Source organism: Sorex araneus, chromosome 2, assembly GCF_027595985.1.
Source record: "Sorex araneus isolate mSorAra2 chromosome 2, mSorAra2.pri, whole genome shotgun sequence".
Lineage (NCBI taxonomy): Eukaryota > Metazoa > Chordata > Mammalia > Eulipotyphla > Soricidae > Sorex > Sorex araneus.
In genome coordinates this window covers 64134232-64154543 of record NC_073303.1, presented here as the reverse complement: position 1 = coordinate 64154543, position 20312 = coordinate 64134232, and the positions used below count along the sequence as shown (strand labels likewise).

The 20312-nt window shown below is 41.4% G+C and overlaps 1 protein-coding gene across 6 annotated transcripts in view; it reads left to right on the top strand.

The window, feature by feature from the left end:
• Positions 1-20312, top strand: part of WWP1 (WW domain containing E3 ubiquitin protein ligase 1) — an 86829-nt gene that overhangs the window by 47082 nt on the left and 19435 nt on the right. For all 6 annotated transcript variants that reach the window (XM_055128414.1, XM_055128415.1, XM_055128413.1 and 3 more), the window contains 11 exons: positions 798-1119; positions 2434-2529; positions 3988-4162; positions 7616-7670; positions 7760-7844; positions 7975-8103; positions 11665-11740; positions 11845-11916; positions 14072-14160; positions 17484-17643; positions 20147-20280. In XM_055128414.1, the coding sequence (XP_054984389.1) occupies positions 798-1119; positions 2434-2529; positions 3988-4162; positions 7616-7670; positions 7760-7844; positions 7975-8103; positions 11665-11740; positions 11845-11916; positions 14072-14160; positions 17484-17643; positions 20147-20280 (1393 nt within the window). The remainder of the gene's footprint in view (positions 1-797; positions 1120-2433; positions 2530-3987; positions 4163-7615; positions 7671-7759; positions 7845-7974; positions 8104-11664; positions 11741-11844; positions 11917-14071; positions 14161-17483; positions 17644-20146; positions 20281-20312) is intronic.

The following is a 20312-nucleotide window of genomic DNA, read 5'->3' as shown; positions in this document are numbered from 1 at the left end:
GCTGCATGCAAGGCAAATGCCCTGCCTGCTGTACTATCACTTAAGCACCAGTCTTTTGTTTTTAACCTACTTAGGAAGAATCATAAATTCACAGAAAGTTGGAAAGAAATATATAGGACAGAGCTATGTTCTCTTCACCGGCCTGCCCCAACCATTGACATCTACTGTTATCTATAGTACAGTAGCAAATCCGAGAAGTTGGCAGTGACACCGTCAGAGGCCTGGTGTGCATTTGAGCAGTCTACCTGCTCGGTTAGTGTCCCTGTGTGCAGGTCATGCAGTTGGGACCTGCCCTTCACCTCAGGACCCAGCGCTGCACGTCACAAGGATTCCCTCAGAGCCTCTCCCATTGACTGATGGGAATTGATTTTCATGTCGTTGATTCTCCTCCCCCCCCCCCCAATATTCAAAGTGATTTATTGACAACATGAAATGACACATTTCCCCAGTGTTTCGTTCTGGAGATCTCTACACTGTGAGTTGACTTCTGAAGAAATTCAGTGTGTACACAGCAGTTTTCCATGCTGAAACTTCTTTGTGGTTGCTGAGGCTCTCTAAGAGGTGCTCTGGGACATGCAGTTCTTGGGGGGCCATCTGTACACCCTCAGAGTCTGTAGCAGGCTCCCAAAGTGCTGGTGACCAAGCCCGGGGTCGCCCAGGGAAGACACTGAGCACATGTCAGGCACCCGGACCCGGCCAGCAGGGCGCCCTGGCCGGAAGGAGCACGTATTCCTGGGTTACTGCTTCATTCCTTACTGGCTGGCCTCTTACTAATTTTCTCTTTTCATTTAATGGAGAATCATCCTCATCTGCACCAACTGAAAATGCCACGGGTACTGCAGTAGCCTCTGAAGAAGCCACTTTGTCTTCAAATTGCACTACTACTACTGTTGAAGACGCGCCCGTCCCAGAGGCCCCGACTTCGTCGGAAAACAATGAATGTATTCTCCCTGCTAGCGCGCCCGTTGGTTCTGAAGCTCGAAGTGCGTCAGACCCTGCTGTCTCGAGTTCTGGAAATAGTTCTGCTTCGGAGGCCGCCAAGCTAAGACAGCTGGACGGGTCTGTGGAGCCGGCGCGGCAGCACTCCGGGAACGTGAGCACAGAGACTTTGCCGGCAGGGTACGCAGCTTTTCCAGTTTCCTTTCTGCCGTTTGACGTGACACTGAAGTAGCAATTTTTTAAAGTAGTAACTGACTGCTGGATGTCTGTACACAATTGTTTTCATTGTCAGTGATTGGAAGCCTGATTCAAGTTCTTTATTTCTCCAAACCAACAGCTTTTTAAAGTGAAGAGTATTCATCTGGCTGTAATAGATGCAAATATATATGAAGGAAAAAGAAAAACTTTGTGGTTTTTTTTTTTTTCCTTTTCTGGTTCACACCTGGTGATGCTCAGGGGTTACTCCTGACTCTGCTCTCAGTAATTACTCCTGGCAGTGCTCAGGGGTCGGTCACATGGGGATGCCGGGGATTGAAGCTGGGCCATCCGCATGCATGGCAAATGTCCAGCGCTATGCTCTGACCCCAAAAAGCAAAACCTTGATGCTAACTTGTAATACCATTTGATCTGGTTCTTGGTTTATTTTTATTTTTGAGTAAGACCATGACAGCATGATGACTTTGGTTTTATGGTTGTCTCGGGACCGAAACGTGAGAACAAGTCGCTGTCCATTTGCCATTTGTCCATTGCTGTCCTGGGTCCAGGGAAAGTTCTAAAACCTTGCTGAGAGGTTCTGTTGCAGGCTCAAGTTGTCATCACTGCTTCGTGATTCTTTCCATTCTTTGTTCTGGTTTTGCTTTTGGGGTCACACCTGGTTGTGCTTAGGGTTGACTCCTGCATCTGTGCTTAGAGATCACTCCTAATGGGGCTGGGGGACAGCATGTCGTACCAGGAATTGAACCCGAGTCGGGGCTCTGTAGGCAAGTACTTTTTATGCTATACTGCCTGTCCACCCTGCTTAGAAATTCTTTGTGTGTGTTTTTTTTTTTTTTTTTTTGGTTTTTGGGTCATACCTGGCGATGCACAGGGGTTACTTCCTGGCTCATGCACTCAGGAATTACTCCTGGCAGTACTCAGGGGACCATATGGGATGCTGGGATTCGAACCTTGGTTGGCTGCGTGCAAGGCAAACACCCTACCCGTTGTGCTATTCCTCCAGCCCCAGAAATTCTTAATCTTACATTTTCCCATGATTTTCTTTTTTTAGTAGCAAGCATTTGATGTAAGTCGGAAGATTTAGATCAGAAAATACATCTATCTAGATACTAGAAAGGTTGAAAGTAAAGTGTGGCAATTCCAAATTTGCATGATTTTCCACGAAACTAAAGGATTCTGCCTGCCGCTGAGCTCAGTCCACAGAGTGATTACTATAAGAAGGAATTGTTTTCTATATCATCTTGTTCTTATTATTAACTTTCTGCTTTTTAATTGCAGGTGGGAGCAGAGGAAAGATCCTCACGGTCGAACCTATTATGTGGATCATAACACTCGAACTACCACGTGGGAGAGGCCACAGCCTTTACCTCCTGGGTAAGGTGGCGTTTTGTGGATCTTCATAAGTGTGTTTTGTCATTTGTGATTTGTGATTTGTAAAACTTTCATAACAAAATTATTCATTCTGCATATTGGGTTTTTTTTTTTTTAACTTGTGAGTGACTGTTTAATCACAGCTTTAGATTATTTCTTTTATAGTTTACAGGGCCACCTCAAGAGAATATTTGTGGAAGAATTTTTCTCCCCTTTCTACAACTACACCTAGAGTAGTCATAGCACTTTGAGCCAGAATTTTAACCCTTTTTATTTTTTGTAAGGAACAGAAGACATGTGTAGGTCAGTGTATAGTATGCTTCACCATTGGCAGTAATCTAACTGTAAACAGCTTCGTGTGGTTTAACAACACAAGGTGTATGAGAGTGGTTCAGAACTATGAGCTGTACAAAGATTGCTGCAAGTGACATTACATTATAAATAAGATTATAGAGGGGTTAAAATGAATTCAAACCTTTTTTAATTTTTTAAGTTTTTAATGAATCACCATGAGGTACAGTTACAGACTTACAGAATTTCGTGCTTATGTTTCAGTCATGCAGTGATCGAGTGCCCATCCCGCCACCAGTGCCCCTTCTCCACCACCAATGGTCCCAGTGTCCCTCCCGTCACCCTCACCCCTTCTAATCGCCCCTCCCCCCCGTAAAAACTTTTAAATACTAACTAAAAGTTGATGGTGAAGGTTGTCACTGACGGCCACACAGACTTTCCTTGTTGATCTTTTCTAACAATTGTTAGTGCTCCCGTGCTGCTGAGTGGGCGGCCAGGCCTCTCGCTCTGCACTTCCTGTCTACAGCAGTCACGCAGCAGGAAAACTGATTGGAAAGCTCCAAAAAAATTATGTTTAAAATCCTGAACAGGAACAGATGAACAGATGCATGCATTCATGTAAGTGCCTGTCAGCTGCAGGGAAAAGGGGTCTCAGATTTCCCCCTTACTTGACTGAGGCACCTTGATTCCAGTACCGTTAGTGACGGGGGTTCCTACATTTGCTCCAGCATCACAGCCCGCAGGGGAGTATCGTTTCCCGCCCACCATTGTCCTAAGCTTCCACACCCACCCCCCCCACCCCCCGCCCTCCCCCTTCCCAGTACCCAAGACCGCGCAGTTCTGTAGATCAGCTTTCGGGGGCTCTTGCCTCTGGCTCTGTTTGCCTACTTGTTTCTTTATGGCGCATATGCAAGAGGATTGTGGGGTTTGTTCTCTGCAGACTGTGGCCACTTCCTGCTTTGTAGGCTGCCTTTAGAAGTCATACAGGGGTCGGATGGGGAGGTCATGGAACCAAAGTGTGAAATGCGCAGAGTTTTCCCGAAGAACACCCATATTTACGTGCTTTGGAAATGATGTTATCATGTCTTGAACTTGGTTTGAAATGGAGTGAAGCACCGACAGCCTTTCCAGTGTTCTCACGTTGAGGTGGTGGTTTCTTGTTTCGGGTAGTTGGGAGAGGAGAGTGGATGACCGCGGCCGAGTGTACTACGTGGATCATAACACCCGGACCACCACGTGGCAGCGGCCCACCATGGAATCGGTCCGCAACTTCGAGCAGTGGCAGTCTCAGCGGAACCAGCTGCAGGGCGCCATGCAGCAGTTCAACCAGCGGTACCTCTACTCGGTACGGTCGCGGCCGGGACACCAGGCAACTTTGCCTCTGGATATTTGTCATTTACTGTTGTGGTAGAGTGGTTTTGGCTATTTGTTTTTTTAAATGTTACAAAGTGCATTACATTTGATCATAAATAGCACTTCTGAGATCCATGAACATTCTTTTCAATAAATCCTAGTTCGCTAGAAGCTATATGCTCTTATTTATCTTTATTAACTGGTAATTCCATAAATAGGATTTTTATGACAGTGGTAGTTGGAAATGAATACTGTGGACAATAACTAAGCACTGAGTGGGCTGGGGCCGTAGCACAGCGGGGAGGGCGTTTGCCTTGCACGCGGCCAAGCTGAGTTCTATTCCCAGCATCCCTTATGGTCCCCCGGGCACCACAGGAGTAATTCCTGAGTGCAGAGCCTGGAGTAACCCCTGTGCATCACTGGGTGTGACCCAAAAAGAAAAGGAAGAAAAAAAAGAGTTAAGCACTGAAAGGAAATAAGGGATATCCATGGTGACCTTCCAGTGCCCGTATTGCAAACCATGATGCTCAGGAGGAGAGAGTGACAGAGCAAGGTAGAGAGAAGAGAAGTGTCTGCCGTAGAGGCAGGGTGGGAGGGAAACTGGGGCCATTGGTGGTGGGAAATGCACACTGATGAAGGGACAGGAGTTGGAACATTGTATGACTGAAACCTACTCGTGAACAACTTCGTAACTATCTCACAGTATTTCGGTTAAAAACAAAAAAAGAAGAAAACAAAACACAAAAAATAAATATGATTCTTAAAATAAAATTTTATCATTCACACCTTTTGTTGTAAACATTTTTTTTTTTTTTTTTAAGTAAAATCAGTCACAGCCTGAGTTTACTGACGGCTAGTCTTCCCATGATTCTAGCTGTTCGGATTCCTGTCTCAGGTTCTCTGAAACAGCACTTTATCTTGCCAAATACATTTCAGTTCTTTGCATTGGAAACAATTCTGTTAAAAAAGTGTAATGCTGTCTGAAATTTTGACCTGGTCAGTGATTTTTTCTAATAAGCAACATTCATCTGAGAGGGGCAGGGGCTGGGAACGGGGGTGGGTTGAGAGCAACTTTCATTAAATGGATTTGATTACATGAATAGAATATTTGTGATTGTTAGGAACTGGGCATATCTCCATCATCCCAGTGTTTTAAGGAAATATGAAGTAATCCAAAATGTCCAGATCAGCAGGTTCAAGTAGGAAAGTTGCAAAAAAGAAAACTCTTTCTTTAGATTCCTGTCTCAGGTGGTTTCATCTTTATTTTCTTCAGATGTTAAGAAAATTATCCTTTGTAGGTGAACTGCTCTCCTAGGTAGCGAAGGAGTGGCTGACTTTACATAACATCAGCCACTTTTCTTTTTTTTGGTAATGTATAGAAGCTTGTGGCACAGTTCCATCATTTAGCTTCACAGGATAAATATGAAATTTCAAACTGTATTTGCTTCTGGCCTCAACTTGTTGATAGAAACTCTTGGTATGTTGTAGGGGAACTGCAGAGCAGAAATAAGTAATAAATGTGTACCACTGTATCACTGTCATCCCGTTGCTCATTGATTTGCTCGAGCAGGTGCTAGTAATGTCTCCATTGTGAGACTTGTTACTGTTTTTGGCATATTGAATTACACCACGGGTAGCTTGCCAGGCTCTGCCGTGCAGGCGCGATACTCTCGGTAGCTTGCCGGGCTTTGTGAGAGGGGCGAAGGAATCAAATCCGGATCGGCCGCATGTAAGGCAGACGCCCTGTCAGCTGTGCTATTGCTCCAACTCGATAAATGTGTAGAAGTGGTTTATTCACCTGCATGTAACATGATGACATGCATAAATAAGTTGAGGCCCAGTCACCTAAATACCTCTCCAAGCCTGGGCTTAGGAGTTTAAGGCAGGCCCTGCATCAGGTACCAAGATTCTTTCTGCCCCTTTGCTCTCCAGTCATCATCATGTTTCATGGTGCCTCAGTCAGATGAACACGCCCTCTTTGTCTCACTTTCACAGTCTAGGCAGAGTTCTAAGAAGGAAAAGAACCCGGGGTGGCGGGGGGGGGGGGGGGGGGCGGCGTCGGGGGCGCGACTGGAGCCATAGCACAGCAGGTAGAACCTTTGCCTTGCATGTGGCCGACCGGGGTTCGAGTCCCAGCATCCCATATCATCCCTCGAGCACCGCCAGGAGTAATTCCTGAGTGCAGAGCCAGGAGTAACCCCTGAGTATCACCGGGTGTGACCCAAAAGCAAAAAAGAAAAAAAAAATTGAAAGGGGGAAAATGGCTTCTTCTGACACATTTTTTTTTTGCCTCTTTTCCTGGAAAGGGATGCCCTCCCCAGGTATCTGCCTGTACCTACAGACCAAATTTGCTCATTCTTTGGACCCCATTGCAAGGAAAGCTGGGAATTAAATATTGCTACCTCCAAGAAAAAAGTTGTTTAGTTTTCAGGGAAGAATTAGTGGGACAATGGGTATTATCAAGTTAATTTAGTAGTATGTATTACAAGGTTATAAAATCATCAAGATAGTTGAAGAAATGCTTTTTCCTTTCCAGCAATTATTTTTATATTATTCTTTTTAAATTGATAAAATTTTACATTTTAATTTTGAGTATATAATGTTAAGCATAGGTGTGTGAATATGTAAAAAATACCAACATTTAAGATAAAAGTTTGGGGCCGGAGCGATAGCACAGCGGGTAGGGCGTTTGCCTTGCACGCGGCCGACTCGGGTTCGATCCCTGCCATCCCATATGGTCCCCCAAGCACCGCCAGGAGTAATTCCTGAGTGCAAAGCCAGGAGTAACCCTTGAGCATCGCTGGGTGTGACCCAAAAAGCAAAAAAAAAAATAAATAAAAGTTTACTTGAAAAAGATACTGTAATTTAATATTGGTCTCATTCTTAGACACAAGTTTAAAGAGAACTATGCAAAAACATTAACAAAGAAGTCTCAAAATGGAGACTTTACTGGTGCCCACTCGAGCAAATTAATGAGCAACAGGATGACAGTGATACAGTGACAGTGATTCTAATTACTAGTTATTATACTAAGTATTAATCATTAGAATAATCAGTGCTATTAATATAATGACAGATATTAGGATAATTATAAAATATTAGCAGAATTTTTGGTGATAATTATTGTTACAGGACTGTGCGAATTACATGTTCTATTTTTAAATAATGCCTTCTTAAACAGAATTTTTTGTATGCTCTTATCCTTATAAATGAATGTTGATATAGACATTAAAAATGTTAAATGTCAGTGTATGATTTTATAACCATCTTAAAACGAATACTTTTGGTTTGATTTATTTTCTTAATTGGTCTTTTAAGACTTTGTGTCTTGAAATTCTTCATATTTATATAAATTTTAGAAATGACTAAAAATGTGACTATTCTATGTTTATTTTATCTTTTATATTAAAATGTCATTTCTCCCTTCAACCCTTTCTCTCATTAGGCTTCAATGTTAGCTGCAGAAAATGACCCATATGGGCCTTTGCCTCCAGGCTGGGGTAAGCTGATTTGTTGCTGATAAAAATTTGTCGCTGAACGATAAACATATTATATAGTTGCTGAATGCTGTGCTTATTCTGTGTTGTAGAAAAAAGAGTGGATTCCACAGACAGAGTCTACTTTGTGAATCACAACACAAAAACAACCCAGTGGGAAGATCCAAGAACTCAAGGGTATCTATCTAATGGCTCGGGCCTTACTTGGTTCAAGCATTGACTTCTGTGGATAGGATCAAGTGCATCTTTTTTCAGATGTTTCAGTACCTGGGAAATGCTCACATTCTCTGTTGATGTCATCTCTTAGCTTACAGAATGAAGAGCCCCTCCCGGAAGGCTGGGAGATTAGGTATACTCGGGAAGGCGTCAGGTACTTCGTTGATCATAATACAAGAACAACAACTTTCAAAGATCCTCGCAATGGGAAGTCATCTGTGTAAGTGAAAACCCTAAGATTTTTTAATCCTTTTTTTTTTTTTCATTTTCATTTAAAATTTTATTTGTTGGCCATGCCCAATAGTGCTCAGGGCTAACTTCTGGCTCTGTGCACAGGGATGGCTCCTAGCAGTGCCCAGGGACCATGTGTAGCAGGGATCAAACCTGGGTTGGTTGTGTTCAAGGCCAGTGCACTACCCACTGTGCTTTGTCTCCAACCCCTCTTCACTTGTGTTTAATGGAGACATAAAGTTTAACCTGTCATTTAGCCTCAAATGGAGCAACATGTTAAGTTTCTTTGTTACAGAATGGAGTCGTGCCATGTAATTTCTTGACAATATAAAATTTATATATAAGTGTATAGGATTGTTTGAAGAACTTTAGCTACACACACACACTTACATATATATATGTTTATATATATGTATTCATTTTATTTTGTAGTAATTCCTTCAAGTAGCTAATTTTAGTTTGCTTTTACAAGTACAGAAACAAGTTTGGGAAGCAAGGTTAGTTTATACAAAATCGTGAAGTGATTGAATAATGGAACTGTTTCACACCATACTGCTTTGTCCTCTGTGTTACTTCCTTTCATCTCAGTGACACTGTTGAAACTTCAGGGAATAAGATATGTAGCAAAATTGAAATTTTTCGATAAAGATATTTTAATCAGGCCTCTGACAGATCTCTCCTCCCGACTTCTGTGTGATATCATTGCTTCATTAAGAAATTAGAAGCAGTCTGGAAAGTCCTTTGGCAGAGTCTTCCTGTCAGAGTGTGTTTTCTTGAGGTGAATTGCCACTAGTCCTGTCAAAAGCCAGCCCCTCCCTCTGTACACTACATCTTCCCTCCTCTTTTACACTTAATTATGCAAGCACTTAACGTCTTTTTTATTCCATGGTATCAGGTTTTCTTTTGGTGCTGTATTAGTTTCATCAGATGTTGTTTTTCCTAGATAAAGAAAAAGACACTGCTCTTCACCTTACAGACCCACTTAGTGGAAATTCATTTTTCTGAGGCCCTTTCCCGCTGAGAGCCTGGGAACCTGCTGCAGCATTCATTGTTCTTGTTAATCTCTCACACCATCCAGGAAGATCTACTAACTGGGAAGTGATTAGGGACACCTTGACCTCTGTGGTTTTAACCCAGGAGCTGGATTGCAATTGTTTTGTTTGCACAGGGACATCTGACCAGGAGCATTTCTCTCTTCAAAAGTCACCTAGGGTGGGATGGCAAGGGCTGGAGAGATAGTACAGCGGATGGAGCATTTGCCTTGCACAAGGCCAACCCAGGTTCTATCCCTGACGCCCCATTTTGGTCCCCCGAGCACCTCCAGGAGTGATTCCTGAGTGCAGAGCCAGGAGTAACCTCCGAACATCGCTGAAAACCAAAATGTAAGAATCACTTGTATCACTTGTAGTCCCGTTGATCTTCGATTTGCTCGAGTGGGCGCCAGTAACATCTCCATTTGTCCCTGTCTCGAGCTAGTGTAGCCCAATGATACCTGCTCGCTCCAGGAACAGAAAGAGCCTCAAATCGTTCATTCAGAGATTTGACGAAGAAATCTGACCATCTAGTTGGAGGGTGGCCACGAGGTCTTCTGACGTCCCGTGGAATTTAGTCTGTAACAGCTCTAGTCCAATGGTCGTCTCTGAATCGCATTACATGACCAGCCCATCTGATTTTGATCAGAATAATCAATTGTAATTGTAAAATGTAAGAATAAAAAACAAATTTAGAAGGAAAAATAGGCTAGGGCCTAATCTGTTACTTCTCTCTGCCTTTCTGGTCTTAGTCCTTCCTCTGTTGTGTCAGGTCCTGCCCTTCTCTCCGTTTCCTCTTCAGTATCTAAGTCTCCAGAGATCTCTGCTTTGTTTACTATTTGTACTGTCTCTTCTCATTCTCTTGGTGCAGCTTAATTTAAAAAAAAAAAATCTGATGACACACAAAATTTTATCTTTACTCTGTCTTCCCATTTGAAATTTTGCTTAATCTGTTCATCTGCTTGGTATCTCTGCTTCTAACATCTCCCTGATGATTCCTTCAAAATTGTTCTGTATTAGCTTCTGTTTTAGTTGATGACAAGTCCTTGTGTAGGTGCGTGGGCCAGAGGTCTTGGAATCACCCTTGATTTCTCTTTCCCTCTTACCTCACACACAGCTCACCAGGAACTCAGTTTCACAGTATACCCAGCTTTCAGCTCTTCCTTCCCACTTTCACTGGTGCCATGGTTTCACCCAGTGCTGTTTCTGCTTCCTAATCTCCTCCTCATGTTATATGATTAATAATATATGACATATTCCTCATTTGTATTATCCTTGTAATTACAACTGGGTTTCTGTTTTTGCTTTGAAATGTAAGTAAAATGTTATATATTTCCTTGCATAGGTCACTTCCGTGCTTTTCCTCTCCGTGAAGCAAAAAGCAGAGCTCTGACTGCAGTGCCTTCCGAGTCCTCTCAGTGTCTGACTCCTATTATTTCTCCATCCTCATTTCTGATTTCTCTTCTGTTCTCTGTCTTGCAGCGTCACTGTTCACCCAACTGTTGCACAGGACATGCTTCTCTCCGTTTCCGGGTCTGAGCCTGTAAACCCTCAGTGTGATGTCTCTTCTCCCCGATACCTGGACTGCTTATGCCCTCTGTTTCAGCTCAAATGTTAATTTGCCCCTGAACCTATTAGTCTTAACTCTTTTCGGAGAAAGTCTTGAAAGGTTTTCTATACCTTACTCTTTCTACACAGTTTTGCCCGTGCATTCATTCACTTATATAAGCAGGGATGGTAAGGCATAAATCTTACGCTACGTTTGTAGCTTATTCCTCCTGTTTCTTGTCTGTCCTATTCCTCATACATAAGCTCCACAGAAGCAGACGTTTTTGTGTTTTATTAGCAAGTAATAAAACACTTTCTCAGAGAGGGTTAGATCCATGCTATGCATTTTGTAAATATTTTTTGAACTAATTCTGTTGAACCTGTAAACAAAAGAGAGCATTTTTGACCCATACCAAAATGTTCCTGTGTCTGTGCAAGTTTCTACAGCCTGTCTCAGATTCTGTGGCACTCGGCTTATCTGCATGAATCCAGTAGCGTTGTGAAGCCTCTTCGCATTGCCGTTGCTCTGCCTCTTGCCTTGCTAATCTCCAGCGCTTTGGTGTCGTCTGGTCCTAGGGGTTTGATCTTGTTTGATTGCTGTCTCCATCAGTATTTATTTTCATTTCACATCAGGGTTAGGATGTGGTAGAATTTCCTTCTGTGTCTCTTCTTTCTATTTTAAGATGCAGGGTGTTTTAAGGTTTTCTCTGAAATAGTAATGGATTTGAATATTTTATTTAACTTCTCTTTAAAAGATCCTTCTATTTTTATGCAATATCCCTTCTTTCATCGTGTGTATGTTCTATACCTTCCTTGTTCCAGCCACTAATGGCCCACTAAATATTTATAGCTTTGTTTCTCTACCAGCAAATAACTTCGTATGCTCTGGACCACTTATGTTTTGTACTGTATATTAAATGCTCTGAATCAGTATATCATTAAAATTATGGTTTGTTTTTGTTTTTCTCTAGAACTAAAGGTGGCCCACAAATTGCATATGAACGCAGCTTTCGATGGAAACTTGCTCACTTCCGTTATTTGTGCCAGGTACTACAGTGGTAAATAAATCTTAAATTCATAATAATTTAGTCTTATCTTTACGCAGTATGTATTCTACAGCTTACATGATGCTGTCATATTTTTATTTTTAGTCGAATGCACTACCGAGTCATGTAAAGATCAACGTGTCCCGGCAGACATTATTTGAAGATTCCTTCCAACAGGTAAGGAAGATTTTGTTGGAGTAAAACAGTACAACTTTTATCTCTGTGCTATTATCTCACAGGAATTAGTCTGAAACATTTTAAGACTTTCAGAGGTAGCAGTGGTTACCGTCTTACCAGGGGCCCAGTAAGGTGTAATTACAATATTGCAGAAATCATCCCCATCATGTCATAAGTGATTGTTGTGTGCTTGGACTGGCCCCTGGTGTTTATCATATCATTTCATCCTCACAGCACCCTTTTTAAGATAGTATGTATCTTTTTCTTCCCCTTTATTGGTGAAGGTAGTGGTGCTGAGAGACAGTCCTCTATCAATAATTAGATTCTATCAAAATAAAGCTTGAATAGCTGCTTCTGGTCAAGTTGATGAGTTCACTCATTTTGACACCTTGCTAAGTATATTAACTCAGAGCTGTCTTGGTAGTGCAGTGAAATTAAAATTTAAATGGTGTCGCTCCTATGTTCTAATTCAGTATTCCCTTTAACCCCGCTGATGTTAACTCTCACATCCTTTGGGTTTCTATTAAATGTTACAAGTTCAGAGAGACCTTAACTGAGCGAGTAGGTAGATGGCGGCTGTGTTCATCATTTCAGTCACATTTTGGCTCTTTACCATACTTTATCCTTTTTTCTAACTCTCACCACAGCGGACCTCTTTTGTTTATTGCTGTTATTTATGCCCAGTACCTCAAATGGTGCAAGTATTAATATTTGATGATTAAACATCTATCTTTCCTGAGTTATCTGTAAATTAATTAAAAACCAAAAAGCTGTCTCTCTCTTTTTTTACTGTTTTCAAGCAGAGGATTTTTCGTGTAAGTTCTCAGTTCTCTCAAAAAAATTATAACAATGGACCAAAATTCATTGTGTGCACTTGTACACAGGGGCTTTTTGTGTTTTTAGTTTTGTTTTGTTTTGTGGATGGTTCCACACTGGTGCTCCGAGATCACGCCTGGTGGTGCTTGGGAGACATGCGTGCGGGGCGTTGAGTCCGGGTCAGCCGAGCGCAGGGCCCGGGTCCTACTCGCTGGACTCTTGCTGGACTCTTGCTGGACTCTCCGGCCCCCGCAGCAGCTTGCAAATATACTTCGCAGAGATCAAGAAGGAATAGTAATGACTTTTGTCAGAGTGAAAATGTGTCCATTTTACTAGTTGTTTCTGTTTCTGTCTGGGCCATATACAGACACACACGCAGAAACCCCAAAACACACAAAAGCCAACACCCACCCAGAGAACCCACTTCTGACTCGAGTTAATATTCTTACCCAAGTGCGAGTGTCAGGTGAACTTGCGAGAAGCAGTTTGGGCTTCGTCTGAGTCAGCAGACATCGTTCATGGCGAGCGCTTGGCTTTGTTCTCCGCCTTGGGGTTCGAGCCTGACTGCCCCGTAAGTGGCGGCGTCTGCCTCAGCATCGCTCACTCTCTTGGCAATGGTTGTAATACGTGGGTGGACCAACCTAGCTTGTTTTATAGCAACCTGACAGGAGCGTGTCAGGATTATGAATGTTCACGTAGGTATTGTTTGAAGATGCAGAGTCTTGCTTATGTATAAATACATCATCCTATACAAATTATTTGTCGTGACAGTTCCTTGAAAAATGGAAGGTCTAAGGACCCAAGCAAAATGTCTTAACCTCTACCTCAGTGCCATTTGTCAGAAAAATCTGCAAGCTGCCTTTTGCAATAGTGTTGAATGATATAGTGGGTGCGGCGAAGGGAGAAGTGAGGAGCCAAGAGGGGTTTCTGCTCTCGTGGTGGTCACGGAGGGGGCTGAGCCAGAGGAGCAGCTGGCAGGTGACTCCTGGCGGTCTGGGGCCGGCAGGGCCTCCTGCTGGCTCTCGGCTCTGAGCTGGCGGGCTTGGGAGCCTGCTGCAGCCTCTCCCTCTCCCGCTGACAACCCGGAGTGGAATCCCCGTTCACTGAAGTCAGAGGGGATGGAGTCACAAGGTACACGGGCCAGAGAAAACGCCTTAAAGTCAAACACATCCTGTTAGTTTGTGGAACAAAATCAGTTATCTTTTGAGTTAAAAATGTTAGGAGAATAGGAAATGTGTAGTTTTGAAAATTAATAAGGTGAAATTAAAATTGAATTGTTTTTGGAAGAAACTTGTACTGTGAATGAGTGTTTACATATCCATGTTTTATTTTTAATTAGATTATGGCATTAAAACCCTATGACTTGAGGAGACGATTGTATGTAATATTTAGAGGAGAAGAAGGACTTGATTATGGTGGTCTAGCAAGGTAATATATCATATATCAGCTGTAAAATAATTGCCCCCTCATCCTCTCATTGTATGAAATGAATATATTGTTTCAAAGTTATATTTTTAAAATAAAATTTAGAACTACTATTTAAAGGAAGAATGTAGATATTCACACAATTTTTGAAGTAATTTATTTCATTTTATTTATTCTATGCATTCTTTGTGTAAATAAATTCTTGTGTATATGAATTTAGTACATATATTCTGTTTTTTTAAAATAGTCCTACAGCAGTCATAATTATGGCAGCTTGATTTTGTTATTTACCACGAATATCGTTTATATCAGCATGTATACAATCTAATAGATTAATGCTTGCACAATTCCTTTGTGTGGTGGCACAGTCATTAATGGGTCAGCATGCATAGGATTATGTACCATTTGCTATTTTAACAGTGATGCTGGCCTTTGTGTTCTTAATCCAGTCTCAGTCTTTCTGAGAATAATACTTTCCGTGTTAAATATACTAATAATACACTTGTGAAAAAGTATCAGTGGAAAATTCTTTACATTTAAAATTTCCTCTCACTTCTTTTTCTCAAATCAATTAGACAGTGATTTCTGTTTTAGAAAAATGCTTTTATTGACTCTTTCCAAATAATTAAACTTGTGTTTCCGTAGAATCAACTCTTTTTTGACCTTAAATTTCACAGGTATATAGAGTTACCAGATCAGAATTGTAGTACAACGGGCAGAAAGAGATGAATGACCAGACATAGCTGCTCAGAGCAAACCACTCCTGTGGTGGGCTTGTTGAAGAGTTGGTTATGTTAGCATATCTTTCTCATCCAGAGTATTATCAAGCTTGTGCAGAAAAAAAAGCACACTCCTATCACACTGAATGTTCATACCATATTTGTTATGATTTATTTTAATAATAGAATTATTCAGACAGTAAGAAGGATATTTGTATTATTTTTACAGCGCCTGCTTGATAATGCCAACATTCTTATCTGAACCCTTGTTTACCTCAACTCCTTGAGTTTCGTTTCATATTTTACTGTTTTTAATGCATTTGGTCAATTCCTCCAGGTCATGACTTTTTTTGTCCTTAGATTTTCAATTTTGGTTCATGTATTAATTAGTTGCAGCTGTTCACAAGAGTGATATGTCCCTTAGTCTTTGCCTGTCTGAGAAGGTACCTTTTGTTACTTGTATATTACACGGCAGCTTCACCAGATTACTTCCATAACACTTCAGTGCTCTGTGGACATTGTTTTTCTCTCTCCAGTCATTGACTGTTGTCCCTGCCAAGGGGGCGACCAGTTCCTCTAGGAAATGTTTTTCCTTCTGGGTTTCTACGTAGTTCTTTTCCTTAAAAGTTGATTGATTTCATTGTTGATTATTTTATAGCTTTCTAATGAACGTATTAAGATCTTCCTTAACTTAAGGGGAATTTTCTCCTATTATGTCTTTGAATATTTTTTCTGTTCCGTTTGTTCCATCTTTTCTTCAGGAACATCAGTCATGGGTATGTGGAATCCCCTTTGTCGGTCTCACTCACCTGTCATCTTTCCTCTGATCAGTTTTTATCCTTACGCTTCTCCGTTTTGTTTTGAGGTTTGTCACACCTTTCCCCTGTGTCACTGTAGTACTACCCTACTTTCCTCTGCTTCTGATGTGATTTTGTTTCGTTAGTGGAATTACTGTTTCTTCATTTTCTTTTCTAGGCTCCGTTTGTGCATCTGTTGTCTCATCTTTTTCATTTTTATCTTTTTGGTTCATTTGAGATTATAGGAAAGGGTATGTTGAAAGTGAACTCTTCTGCCTCTTAAGTAGTTCAAATTTTTTTCTTCCTGCTAGTATCAGAATATCAGTTCAATGCCATATTATAGTAAATCTTATAAAAGTATTTTATTTTCTCTGGGATGCTGTTCACTAAAACTTACCTACAGCAGCTGATAATTTTTTTCCTACTGTTTTGTGTGTCCAAACTCATTTCAACTAGATTTGTTAAGTTCTCTTCACTGGAATCATGTCTTACTCAGCTTCAACACAGCTAGAAGTCCACTTAGATCAACTGCTATGTAGGGACTGGATTTCATTTCATGGATTTTGTCTAGGGGCCTTCTAAAGTTTCAGGCACTTTTCATGACTGTACTTGAAAAGCTGTCGAAAAGCATTTGTGAACAGGCTGGGAAACTCCTGCATAGTAGTGGCTCCCGTTGTGATTTATTTTTTGAATTACTTAAGAGTATTAAAAAGTATCACTGAATTACACCTAGGAATCAAACCTTCTCGCTTCTCTACGAACACCAACCTGTGTTTGTACCTTCTCTATGGCATTGGTTGACTGGCCCGGGGTAGCTGCTGCTTCGAGACACTTTCACAGTGTCCCCGCCTCTACACAGTCTTCTGAGGATGATGGTGCTGTGCCTGGTTCAATACTTTCTTAAGAATGATCATTTTTATCAGGGATACAGTGAGGGAAGAGGATTAGATGCTCACGTGGATGAGGATACCTCTAGTACTCACTGATTATTGGAGGCATATGTGTTGGGATCCCTGCCCTAAGAACAAAGGATTGTTGGCGAGTTTTCGCTAATTGAGTTTATATCATAATAGAAATTGTTAATCTTTTACCTAGCTGAGTTTCATATGTTAGGTGTGTTTTTTTTTTTTTTAATGCAGCAGAAGAGGTGGTACTAAGTAGATACTTATCACATTAAATGATTTCTTCTTTCAATTTTTGGTTCCATTTTTAATGTTTGCCTTTAAAATTCAGCCCGTTCCATAGCAGGAGGGCGGTGTATCAGTTTTCACCTGCAAGTATTTATTAAAACCTGTGGTATGGGGGTGTGCTCTTAGAGCCAAGGATAAAAAGACACAGAGAGATGAGGGTTTTACATTTGATGGACTTATGATCTGGCGAATGGGGCATGTCATATAGAAAATTTATAAAATTGTGAGATTACCACAAATATTTTCCATAACTATTAATAGAGATAATATGCTAAAATTTGCTGGACTGGCATTGAAGCTGGACTTGAAAGAAAAAAGTGAGACTCACGTAGGCTGAGTTGAAGTTGAGACATTTCCAACAAAAGATACGGAAGTAAGCATGCTCTATATCAGGAATATGGAATTTTCTAGCTTGGCAGTGCAGGAAGTAGCACGTGACATTGACTGGAGGCCCAGCTATGTCATCAGAATACTTTTTAGAGAGTTAAGAAATTGTTCAGTGGAGTTACTAAAAAAACAGCTTCTGAGCAGAGGTATGATACATGCATGGGTATGATACATGCATATTTTTAAAACACGTGCCTATACAAATGCTAAAAGATACTCTTATTTTCTTTTAGAGAGTGGTTTTTCTTGCTTTCACATGAAGTTTTGAATCCCATGTATTGTTTATTTGAATATGCTGGCAAGAACAACTACTGTCTGCAGATAAACCCAGCATCAACCATTAATCCAGACCATCTTTCATACTTCTGTTTTATTGGTCGTTTTATTGCTATGGTGAGTCCTTACTTTTCATTCTTTCTTCACTTGTTTAATTAAGCTTTGTTTATTTCAGAAGTATTTTATAGAGTCCTTTATGTATACCTCTTGGTAATATGGTTTCACAAATTTCGTTACCAAGAAAGTTTTGCCCTCTATCGAAATACAGCATATATTGTTGAATACCTGTGCTAAGTCAGCACTGTGAATATAAGGATTATTGATTAAGCTGCTTCGTTTTTAAAAGTCCTTTTATTTTATAAATTAAATTCTGACTATAGCTTATCTTTAGAAGGAAAATCTTGAGTTATGTAAAAATTGCACTTCCTTGATGTTTTAGGTATTTTCAGAAGTTTTCAAAGTATTGTCTTTTTATTTGCACTTTATCCTTTGTTCATTCAGAAAATATTACTGAGCTCCTTTTATAGTATCACAGTATGAGGAAGATGAGACCACACAAAAAAGGAAACACCGTCCCTGCCTGTTCTTGGGGTCAAAATAGGCTTAGAGGGAGATAGAAAATAGCTGTGTGCTGTGGGAATGTCGTCTTTTAGTTTTTTATAGATATGCATGTCTACAAACATATATTCTGTACCATACTTAGAATGTGTACCATGCTTAGGGCTGGAGCGATAGCACAGTGGGTAGGGCGTTTACCTTGCACTCGGCCAACCCGGTTTTGATTCCTTCGCTTTTCTTGGAGAGCCGGCAAGCTTCCGAGAGTATCTCGCCCGCAGGGCATGGCAGAGCCTGGCAAGCTCCCCATGACATATTCGATATGCCAAAAACAGTAACAAGTCTCACAATGGAGACATTACTGGTGCCTGCTCGAGCAAATCTGATGAGCAATGGGATAAGAGTGATACAGTGACAGTGATACTTAGAATGTGATTTGAGGTGTGCTTTGTGACAGGTGACATGTGGGCAGAAACATGAGGAAAGCAAGGGAAAGAATCATGCAGATGTCTTAGAGAACACAGTACTAGGTGTAGGATACAGCAAGACGAAGGCTCCGAGTTCGAAGTAACTTTTAGGCTGAAAAATACCATGGCTGGGACAGAGTACATGAGAAGGCGTATGATGGATGGGGTCGAGGGCTACTGTGTCTTGAGCCTAAGAAAATTTATTTCAAAGTTCTGAATAGGGGCATGATATGAGACCATTTGGAACAGTCAGGTGAGAAACACAAGCTTCCACTTGGGGGGGTTGGCCCCGCATAGTTGCATATGCATTTCTAGCATGTTCCACTTCCCTGTATACCTGGATTTAGTGAGGCATGAGATTTTTGCCAGAAACACATCGAGGAAGGAGAACTTGAAAGTATTCAAGGGAGTTCTTTCAGTGACTTATGGTGAAAGCTAAGTGGAGTGAGCAGAGGTAAAGCTTGGCGAGGGGACCAGGGCACAGCTGTGAGGTAATAGATGCACTGGGGGGATGTGTTTGGGATACAGTAGGGAAGAGGCGGGTTCAGTTTCCGGTTGTTAGTACAGAAGGCAACAGCATACTAGAAATTCAGGAGGTGTTTGAACTTCTGGCTATGAAAGGAATTGAGCCTTTTTTTTTTTCTTAAATTTTGCTAATAGATACTTACAACAGTATCTATGCTGTGGTGCTGGAATGTTTAGCTGAGTTCAAGACTAAGATAACTAAAGTGACTAAACAATTCATTAGTAGCAAAAGGAGTATCAAGGTAGATGTTGGAATCTGTGAACTTACGATACTGGCATAAGATGAGAATTTTGATGGAATGAAAAGAGGAAGGAAGAAAAGAAAGTCCGAGACCTCGGACGATGGCTGCAAGTTGGGGTGGAGGTGCTTAGCCACCAGCAGGTGAGGCAATGTGGCAGGTTTGGGGGAGATGGCTTCACTTCGAGGCCTGGCGACATGCGGAGGGTGGTTGGAGAGGTAAGCAGAGCCTGGAGAGCGGTTCCAGTAGAACGAGATGCTGGAGCGTCTCTCAAGGAGAGGAGAGTAGGAATGGGGATTTGTTAATACGGGACCGTGGAACGTAGAGGGGCAGCATTAGTCGACTCTTTGGGGAGGTGAGGGAAATGGGACAGATTTTGAGATTAGGTGCTCGGTGGCGAGAGAGAGGAGGAGTGAGGAAGTTTGTGGCTTCCCCTGTCGCTGCTGGGAATAGGAGAGAAGATGCGGTGGGGTTGGTCTTAAAAGTCCTCGGCGCCTGTGAGGGGAGGGAGGAAAACGGGTCTTTCTCGGGACATCTGCCGGGGAATCCTGAGCCTGTTCAGTTCTCCATCCAGTTGGCTCGTTTGATTCATAAAACATTAAAACCAGTAGGGGTTTGGTGAAGATGCCTTTGCTCTCCTCTTTCACAGATAGGGCAGGACCTGGCTACAGAGCTGACCTCAATTGAGATAGATCTTGTCCCAAACCTTTAGTTTGTTTATCTACTTAGCAGTTTACTAGGTGCTCTTTTTCCTTGGTAAGATAGAAATCTGGTTTCTGTATTATCATAAATCCTAAGAAAATTGATATTTTGTATGTTTTTTTTCTTTCGCAGGCACTTTTCCATGGAAAGTTTATTGACACTGGTTTCTCTTTACCGTTCTACAAGAGGATGCTAAGTAAAAAGCTGACCATTAAGGATTTGGAATCTATTGATACTGAATTTTATAATTCTCTTATCTGGATAAGGTTTGAAAATTTATCTTTCAGAATAGCATTTC